The sequence below is a fragment of the Nerophis lumbriciformis genome, linkage group LG24, assembly GCF_033978685.3.
Source record: "Nerophis lumbriciformis linkage group LG24, RoL_Nlum_v2.1, whole genome shotgun sequence".
Taxonomy (NCBI): Eukaryota; Metazoa; Chordata; class Actinopteri; order Syngnathiformes; family Syngnathidae; genus Nerophis; species Nerophis lumbriciformis.
In genome coordinates, this window is record NC_084571.2 from 22,164,455 (window position 1) to 22,174,883 (window position 10,429).

The window sequence follows — 10,429 nt, forward strand, 5'->3', positions numbered from 1 at the left end:
AATGCTCATCAAACACTTATTTGGAACATCCCACAGGTGAACAGGCTAATTGAGAACAGGTGGGTGCCATGATTGGGTATAAAAGCAGCTTCCATGAAATGCTCAGTCATTCACAAACAAGGACGGGTCGAGGGTCACCACTTTGTTTGCATGAGCAAACAGTTTAAGAACAACATTTCTCAACAAGCTATTGCAAGGAATTTAGGGATTTCACCATCTACGGTCCGTAATATCATCGAAAGGTTTAGAGAATCTGGAGAAATCACTGCACATAACAGATGATATTACGGACCTTCGGTCCCTCAGGCGGTACTGTATCAGAATGCGACATCAGTGTGTAAAGGATATCACCACATGGGCTCAGGAACACTTCAGAAAACCACTGTCAGTAACTACAGTTGGTCGCTACATCTGTAAGTACAAGTTAAAACTCTCCTATGCAAAGCAGAAGCCATTTATCAACAACACACAGAAACGCTTCGCTGGGCCCGAGTTCCTCTATGATGGACTGATGCAAAGTGGAAAAGTGTTCTGTGATCTGACGAGTCCACAATTAAAAATGTTTTCTGTGGACGTCGTGTCCTCCGGACCAAAGAGGACAAGAATCATCCGCACTGTTATAGGGGCAAAGTTGAAAAGCCAGCATCTGTGATGGTATGGGGGTGTATTAGTGCCCAAGGTATGGGTAACTTACACATCTGTGAAGGCACCATTAATGCTGAAAGGTACATACAGGTTTTGGAGCAACATATGTTGCCATCCAAGCAACGTTACCATGGACACCCCTGCTTATTTCAGCAAGACAATGCCAAGCCACGTGTTACAACAGCGTGGCTTCATAGTAAAAGAGTGTGGGTACTAGACTGGCCTGCCTGTAGTCCAGACCTGTCTCCATTGAAAATGTGTGGCACAATATGAAGCCTAAATTACCACAACGGAGACCCCGGACTGTTGAACAACTTAAGCTGTACATCAAGCAAGAATTGGAAAGAATTCCACCTGAAAAGCTTCAAAAATGTGTGTCCTCAGTTCCCAAGCATTTACTGAGTGTTGTTAAAAGGAAAGGCCATGTAACAAAGTGGTAAAAATGCCCCTGTGACAACTTTTTTGCAAATTGTTGCTGCCTTTAAATTTTAAGTTAATGATTATTTGCAAAAAAAAAAAATATCTTTGCAGTCTATTCAATTGAAAATAAGTTGAAAAGGATTTGCAAATCATTGTATTCTGTTTTTATTTACCATTTACACAACGTGACAACTTCAATGGTTTTGGGTTTTGTATTTGTCGCTGAAGCAAAACCCATAAAATAACAAAAAATATGAGCGAAATTAGCTAAAACACTAGCATGCTAACAGTACTATGCTAACATACTAAAAAAGCATGCATACAGTTAACATTAGTAAAATACCAACATTTATGACACTGATGTGGGGGTTATAGCTCAGTTGGTAGAGTGGCCATGCCAACAACTTGAGAGTTCCAGGTTCCATCCCCACCTCCGCCATCCTAGTCACTGCCGTTGTGTCCTTGGGCAAGACACCATACCCGCCTGCTCCCAGTGCCACCCACACTGGTTTAAATGTAAAGATGATGACTTTTGTAAAAGTGGGACTCTTTGTGAAGTCCCAAGCAATACAAGAGAGTGTTGTTCTTGTAATGTGCTACCATGCCCTCTGGCTGACCTCTGGGCTTCTGCCTTTGTTGTGGGTCCCCAGTAGCCCATCACGACCCCGAACACAACTTCAACTGCAGCTTCATCGAGCCCCCGTCTGTGGCCGAGCAGCCCTCGCCGTCCTCCTGGTCCTCCCAGGAGTCCTTCTCCTCCTTTGAGAGCAACGACGACGGCCCCGTTTACTGCGTGCCCCACGAAGGTGAGTCTCCGCTCAGTAGATAAACACTGGGTCTTGGTGTGAGGAAAAGCTAAAGATCCAAACGTCTAACTGAAATGCTAACAGTTAGCAGGCTGGCCAGATAGCGTCAATTAACAGAAAATTTAAGCGAAATGAGCTATAAACGCTAGCATGCTAACAGTACTATGAATAGCATGCTTACAGTTGGCAGTAGTGAAATGCCAAAAGATATGACACTAAGGTGTAGAGTTGCTTAATTAGCTAAAAAAGCTAATTAAAATGATAACTGTAACATGTGTCAAGTACCAAAATATATTATTCTGCGGTGTGTACCTGAAAAATGCGTTTAAAATGCCAACATACGTACAAAATTATTAAAAAAAAAAAAAAAGTTCACATGCTAACAGGTATCATTCGTCAAATTAAAGAAAATACTGCTTAGGTGAACGACAAAAAGTTACAAAAAATATAAGCGAAATGCTAACAATATTTTGATAGCTTGCTAACAATAGCATACTTACAATGTGTTTAAAATGCCAGCATGCTAACGTTAGCATGCATCAAATATCAAAATATGACTGAGGTGTCAGCATGTACAAAATTAACTAAAAAAAAAAAAGAAAAAAAGCTAACATGGTAACATATATCATTCATCAAATTAAAAAAATGCCGCTGAGGTAAACAACAAATAATTACAAAAATATATAAGCTAAATGAATAAAAATGCTAGCATGCTAGCAGTGCTTTGCTAACTTGCTAACAATAGCATGTTTACAGTTAAAATTGGTGGAGAACCAATGAGGTGTAAAGGTGCTTAATTAGCTAAAAAAGCTAGCATGCTAAAATGTTAACTGTAATTTGTGTCAAGTACCAAAATATATTACTCTGCTGTGTGTACCTGAAAAATGTGTTTAAAATGCCATCATGCTAACATTAACATGCATGAAATACCAAAATATGACTGTGGTGTATACGTACAAAATTACCGTAACTAAAAAAAAACAAAAAAAAAACTAACATGCTAATGTTGACATGCTAACAGGTATCATTCGTCAAATTAAAAAAATGCCGCTGAGGTAAACAACAAATAATTACAAAACAATATAAGCTAAATGAATAAAAACGCTAGCATGCTAACAGTGCTTTGTTAACTTGCTAACAATAGCATGTTTACAGTTAAAATTAGTGAAGAACCAAAATACATGACACTGACGTGTAGAGTTGCTTAATTGACTAAAAAAGCTAACATGCCTAAATGTTAACTGTAACATGCGTCAAGTACCAAAATATATTACTCTGCGGTGTGTACCTCAAAAATGTGTTTAAAATGCCAGCATGGTAACGTTAGCATGCATCAAATACCAAAATATGACTGAGGTGTATACGTACAAAATTACCTAAAAAAAAGAAAAAGCTAACATGCTAATGTTGACATGCTAACAGGTATCATTCGTCAAATTAAGAAAATGCCGCTGACGTAAACAACAAATAATTACAGAAAAATATAAGCTAAATGAATAAAAACACTAGCAATAACAGTGCTTTGTTAACTTGCTAACAATAGCATGTTTGCAGTTCAAATTGGTGGAGAACCAATGAGGTGTAGAGTTGCTTAATTAGCTAAAAAGCTAGCATGCTAAAATGTTAACTGTAATTTGCGTCAAGGACCAAATATATTACTCTGCGGTGTGCATGCTAACATTAGCATGCATCAAATACCAAAATATGACTATATTTATATAACTAAATATGACTATATTTATATAACTACAAAAAAATAAAAGCTAACATGTTAATGTTGACATGCTAACAGGTATCATTCGCCAAATTTAAAAAAAATACCGCTGATGTGAACAACAAAAGGTTAAAAAAGAATTAAGCGAAACGCTAACAGTACTTTGCTAACTTGCTAACAATAGCATGCTTACAGTTAAAGTTGGTGAATACGTACAAAATGAGCTAAAACACACGTGTTGCTGACACGGGTGTTTGTGAGAAGATCTCGGAGGCGGTGACTCAGGCACTTCTGCGAATGTTATTACGGGGATACTTTGCCTCTCATCGTGTGCCATCTGGGTCTCGGTCTGAGAGCGAGAGGAGTCTAAACAGGAAAGAGTACGGTCAAGTCAGCATGTGGCTCAAATCCAGACTCTCTGATGTTTGGCACACACAAAAAAACATTTTCCATCAGTTTCTATTCAGGAAGCGCTGGATTGGTTGGATTCAGTAGGCTCAGGTTTTCTTTTTCTTTCCATCATGAAGGCAAAATGGGGGCAAAATAGGGTTTTAGTTTTGTAATCCACGAGAGACTTTTACGAATAAAAGGACGATCACACAATCAATGGGAGGTGGGTCACATGACCAAGGTTGTATAATTTGCACAATATGGAATGTGCGATGGCGCCATTATGCCAATTCACGCACATTTAACCAAATTGCGCTTATTATCCAGACTAGAGAGCCCACCAGGATATAAGCCACACCCACTACATTTTAGAAAGAGAAAAAAAAATGCAATTTATTAACCACACCACAGATATTAATTTAGTTTATTTTAGCACTACATAATTGTATGTGAATTAAGTTTTCATCAGTTATTTATGGGTCCCCTCTTATGCACTATATTTGGTTAGTATTGTATTTTCTGGACTATATAGCGCACCGGTATACAAGCCGCACCAACTAAATGTAGAAGAAAATATATTTTTCCATAAATTAGCCGCAACTGAATATTACCCGCAGATATGTATGTTGCAAAATTAGTTATTTACACAGAAAGGTTTTATAAAGGTTTATTTACAGACCTTAATTGTTTCCAAACAGTGTCTGTAACAGGGCAGTAAAACGGATGATCAAACAAAACAGAAGTCATGGTCATGGACCCACCAGATGCGGAAGCTAGCTCTAAACAGACTCAATAACTCGTTTACAGGTACATTACATATGATGTAAAAAAATGTATTTACATACCTTAATTGTTGCCAAACGGTGCCTGTCACACGGCAGTAAAACAGCTGATCAAACAAAACAGAAGTCATGGTCATAGACCCACCAGCTGCGGAAGCTAGCTCTCCAATCAGCTAAACAGACTCAATAACTTGTTTATAGGTACATTAAATATGATGTAAAACACTTTATTTACATACCATAATTGTTTACATCAGTGTTTGTCACACGGCAGTAAAACGGCTAATGAAAGAAAACAGAAGTCTTCGTCATGGACCCACTCGCTGGGGAAGCTAGCTCTCCAATCAGCTAAACAGACTCAATAACTCGTTTACAGGTACATTAAATATGATGTAAAAATGTTTATTTACATACTTTAATTGTTTCCAAACGGTGTTTGTAACACTGCAATAAAACAGCTGATGAAACAAAACAGAAGTCATGGTCATGGATCCACAAGCTACGGAAGCTAGCTCTCCAGTCAGCTAAACAGACTCAATAACTCCACATTGACGTGAATTTGCTGAGGAATTTGTGAAGCTGAAACAATACAAACAGAATTCCATTGTAAGTTAATAATACTAACACAGACACTCGTAAACATGTTGGCATTTTAGCTTGATTACATTACGAAAGCACGTACAAATATGCTTGAAAACACTCCTACAGACATCACACATGGGACGGTTTAATAAGTATGAATCGTTTTAGTTGTGTTGTAAAACATAGAAACGTTGCTTGGAGTGATGAATGAAGAATCTTTATGAGTGGGTACGCTATGGAAGACTAGACGGCAGAACGACACTTGTACTTCCGGTTGAAAGTTCAGCCCATACAGAAGGGCATTGCAGCATCTGCAGTGAGCAAACTCGTCCAAAAAATGGCGCCATTGCACAAACAATAACACACCTATTTAGTGTATTTGCTTGTTTAAAAAGCATAGCATTATTGCTGTCTATCAATTAGCCACGCCGTTTTATAAGCCGCATGGTTTAAAGCATAGGAAAAACGGATTATAGTCCAGAGTTAAGAGTGAATGAAGTTGTTGTGTGTATGGAGACACTAATTTCCGTCATTTCATGTTACAAAAAGAATGCCATTGTAAGTTAATGATACTAACACAGACACTCGTAAACGTGTTTGCATATTAGCTTGATTACAGTACGATTGCTTCGTACAAATATGCATGAAAACAATCCTACAGACATCACACATGGAACGGTTTAGTAAGTAAGAATTGTTTTAGTTATGTTGATAAATGAAGAACACAGGCGAGTAGGAACGCTACAGACAATTAGTTGACAGAACGACACTTCTACTTCCGGTACAAAGCTTTAAACATCAAGAAAAACTTGTTGGCTTTCACCCAGCTGCACCTGCAGTGAGCGAACTCATCAATAGATGGCGCCATGGCACAAACAATAACACACCATTTAAGTGTCTTTGTATGTGTTTAATGAAAACTATTTTCTTTATGGCCGTCAGCGAAGAAAAATCCATCAATTAGCCGCGCCGTTTTATAAGCCGCAGGGTAGGAAAAAAGGAGCAGCTTATAGTCCGTAGTTTACTGTAATCATTGTATCGCAAAATCTTTACTTGTGGAGGCCATAAATTGACATGTGGCGGGCTACCACAACTATAGGAATGTGTGGGAAACAATGGGACAATATTGGAGCAATCTGGTGATGACATCACCGCCTTTTACCAGTTTATTCTCCTCGCCTTTGATCTGCTTGTCGACAAAGTCCAATATTCCAAGCAGTAATAGCGAACCAGGATAACGAACTCAGGATGATCTCTGAGATAACATTATTTCTGAGAAGCAGGTCACAATTGTCTCTTTTTTGTTTTGTTTTGTTTGATAATGCAACTTCCTTGTGATGTGCCACAGAATCAGTGAGTGAAAGCAAGGACGTGCACAGCCCCAGTCCAGAAACAGACAAGCCAGAAGCTCCTAACGATGAGGAAGCCGGAGAGCACACCTCCCTGAAAGACACCGGTGCCACCAAAACAGACGCCAGCGATCCACCTGTGCTGAAGTCTTCAGATAGTGAAAGCTCTACCAGCGGATCAGAGTCTGCGACGGCAACCCTCTATGCTCGCATTGCTCGCCTCTCCAAGCAGTCCAGGGAGGAGGAGAGTAGCGCCAAGGACGGGGAGACAGCTACCTCAGAGTACAAACGCAACGGAAAACCACCGCCATCTCCCGGAAAGCCTAAACCTCGACCACCGGACCCATCAACCAAACCAAAGGTATCTTGGATCCACGGAAGCACGACAGGACCTCTCCAGCCGGACCATCAAGGACAGGGTGGCTTGAAAGCGCTCCCCGTTCCAAAGAAGAAGAAAAGAAACTCCAGTGACGTATCAGCCAAGAGTGAGGAGCAGCACAAAGTGAGAGGGAAGAGTTGTGATCAGCAAAGGAAGCAGGAGGGTGACGTCGACGGATCGCCCAACAAGCACAATCAGCGAGGCAAGAAGTCTGGGGACGAGCACAGCAGTCCAAGTCATATGGAGCACATTAACGGTGTGGTTCAGAACGCTCTCAGGAGGATCAGCAACTTCCACAGCTCTTCGTCTGAGAAGAAGAGCGCCGACACTGCTAAGGAGAGCCCCAAAGAGCCCCCTAAGAGTCCCAAGCTCATCCATCCACATATGAACTCTGAGGCCGCCACACTCCTGGCCGCTCAGCTCAAGGAGAAAACCCAAAGCATCAACAGGAACGAGGGGACGGGCCTGACCAAGACCAATGGACTCTCGACACCCAAAGGAACGCGGGAGAAGCCCACACCCCCACAGAAAGCCAAGAGGACCACGTCCTCTGGCTTTAACCAGCAGGGATCTACCAAACCCCTACTGCCCACCTCCAGCAGCCTCCAGAAAATGGTGGCTCCTGTCACCACAGATCAAGGGATCCCCGAAACCAGGAGCCCGGGAAAGCAGGACTTGAACGGCTCTAAGGCAGGGGACCCAATGGTGGATGCCACACCGAAGAAGACTCCCATTAAAAAGCCACCGAGGAAGAAAGGCAAGGAGGCTACTTTGGATACGCCAGAAACCAAAACACCAAAGACAGCCATCATGCCACCACAGATAGTCAAGTAAGTGCTCTTCCCGCACTATTTGGCTGAGTCCGTACGGAAAAAGAGAAACATCGAATCATTGGACTGTGTATTAGTTATGCTATGATCAAGAACTCTACGTCTCATCATCCGTCTCAAACCACAAAGCGTGACTTATGCTGCATTCGAGAGAACTGGGTTGTTCAGTCAGTCACACAGTTAGGGAGCCTAGACTGTGGTTCTTAGCCTTGTTTACCTTGAATTTAAATGGCATTCAATCGTTCGCAACTGGACCATTCGTTGTTTCTTAGAAAGGTTTAACTTGTCAACAGGGTTAACTTTTATAAGAAAGAAAAACGCTTACGGTCGATTTTTCCAAGACAAACCGAACAGTCCTGAGAATGCAATGACCTGGATGATTGAGAACATCCATAGACACATTTAAGACTGAGTACCACTGTGGGCATTGCGGACCACAGCTTTTTTTGGTGGCCCTCTAGTTAAGAAACAGACCTTTAGACCACAGACCAATGTGTCCAAACTTCAATCGTTAAAGTGTGCCTGAAAAGTATTTCAGTGCCCTACTCTTCGACCGTAATATCCAGGGGCACCGCTAGGAATTTTGGGCCCCATGAAAAGAATCTTTACAGGGCCCCCAACAAAGTGTCATTATTTTTTCTGTATTATAATTTCATCATCATTAGGGGCCTCTCTGGGCCCCCCTCCATCATGGGCCCCTAGAATCCGTCTTCTTTACCCCCCCTTTTCGGCGCCCCTGGTAATATCTGTCCTTAGAAACTGTCAGACCAGTATGAGGCATCCAGAGTTACCTACTGTATCCCAGAGGTGATTAGCCTTTGGTTAAAAAACACTGGCCTAGACTAATGTCTAAACTAGTCCCAGTTTTACGGAATGCAGCATTCGTCGGACACATCAGCTTGTTCATGAATACTCAGTGGTACTAATTCCTCTGCTAGCTACATTTACAGTAAAGGATCCTGAGGTACTATGATAGCATAAACAGCAACAAAATTTGCATTTTAACATGACAACAGCAAGCAGAAAATCAGTCTTGTTTTCTATCCAGACAATCCTGACCTATAAATGCAGAGAGCACACGGTTTCTGGTTATGTATTCAGTCTCAATTGATTTTAGTCATAAAAACCAAGTTGGACCAGAAAATAATTTGTCGTGTCACTCTCAGGGTCTCAAATCAACTAATAATTGCTGCGATACCAAACTTTATATCGATATGAACTGTTTATTTTCGCTCATTTAATTCAAACCTAACCTCAGCTCCGTGTTTTGTTTTGAAGACGTGTGTTGAATAACGGAAACAAAAAACATAGATTGCTTTGGTAATGCCGAAGTAACAAGCTGCTACTAAACGGTGGCGTGTAGAAGTGTGCCTCGACTGTGGATCAGTTTAAGCCGAATAAAAGTTTGTGTGTTAAAGTTGGAGTTACAGGTACTTAAACTGGAATGTTTTTTCTAGAGGAAACAATTCATTGTTCAGGAAGGATAGATTTATTGAAAGTGTTTTCTTTTTTTTTTTGAAAGGTACAAGTTTGTATGTTACTTTTTGCAGCTTTTTAAAACGTAAAAAAAAAAAAAAACGTGTATACATTGTGTACTTTTTACTCAATCTTTGTAAGCTGTGCTTATATGACCCTCTGTGATTTTGTCTGTCAATGAACTGGCTTTCATGTTTCATCTATGTTACAGTGAGTATTGGGGCCACACTGAAAAGGAAACAAAAAAAAATCTGGATATTTTGATGATTTCTTTGAAGGGAAAAAAAGTTGTAAAATTGTATTTTAAAAGGAGACCTATGAGGATTTTTCTCTTTGGTGACTTATCGTATTTTTCGTACCATAGGGATTATAAGGCGCGCTGCCGATGAGCGGGTCTATTCAGGTCTTTTTTCATACAAAAGGCGCACCGGATTATAAAGCGCATTAAAGGGGTCATATTATTATGATTTTTTTCTAGAAATAAAAGACTTCCTTGTGGTCAACATAACATGTAATGGTGGTTCTTTGGTCAAAATGTTGCATAGATGATGTTTTACAGATCATCTTCAAGTCGCTTTCTGACAGTCACTTCAGGATGCGCCGTTTGTTGGGCGGTCTTATTTAAGTGGCCCACCTTCGACAGCGTCTTCTCCCCGTCATCTTTGTTGTAGCGGTGTAGCGTGCAAGGACGGGAGTGGAAAAAGTGTCAAAAGATGAAGCTAACTGTTTTAATGACATTCAGACTTTACTTCAATCAATAACGGAGCAGCATCTCCTCATCTGTGGCTCACTAGTGCAACACTTTGTCTGTATTATTACTATTATCATTATTATCGACTACTCTTTGTCTCATTCTTTTTATTTTCCTATTTTAATTATGTTAGATCTGTGTTGTTGTTGTTGGGCACAAGTGTTGTAAATTAGACTTGGCTACAAACACTATGATGCATACATTGGATGACTGTTTCAGATATCTATGTTTCTGTATCCGTCCCTATTGCAAATAAACCGTTTAAAAAAAAACCAACAACAACAGCAACGCCGTGTCCCGTGAAA

General features: G+C 40.5%; 1 protein-coding gene across 1 annotated transcript in view; it reads left to right on the forward strand.

Annotated features, from left to right (window-relative positions):
• Nucleotides 1–9,881, forward strand: part of scarf2 (scavenger receptor class F, member 2) — a 79,333-nt gene extending 69,452 nt beyond the window's left edge. Inside the window, exons 10-11 of the mRNA XM_061981804.1 lie at nt 1,716–1,871; nt 6,688–9,881. Coding sequence (XP_061837788.1) covers nt 1,716–1,871; nt 6,688–7,901 — 1,370 coding nt within the window. The 3' untranslated portion in view covers nt 7,902–9,881. The remainder of the gene's footprint in view (nt 1–1,715; nt 1,872–6,687) is intronic.
• The last annotated feature ends 548 nt before the right edge of the window (nt 9,882–10,429 follow it).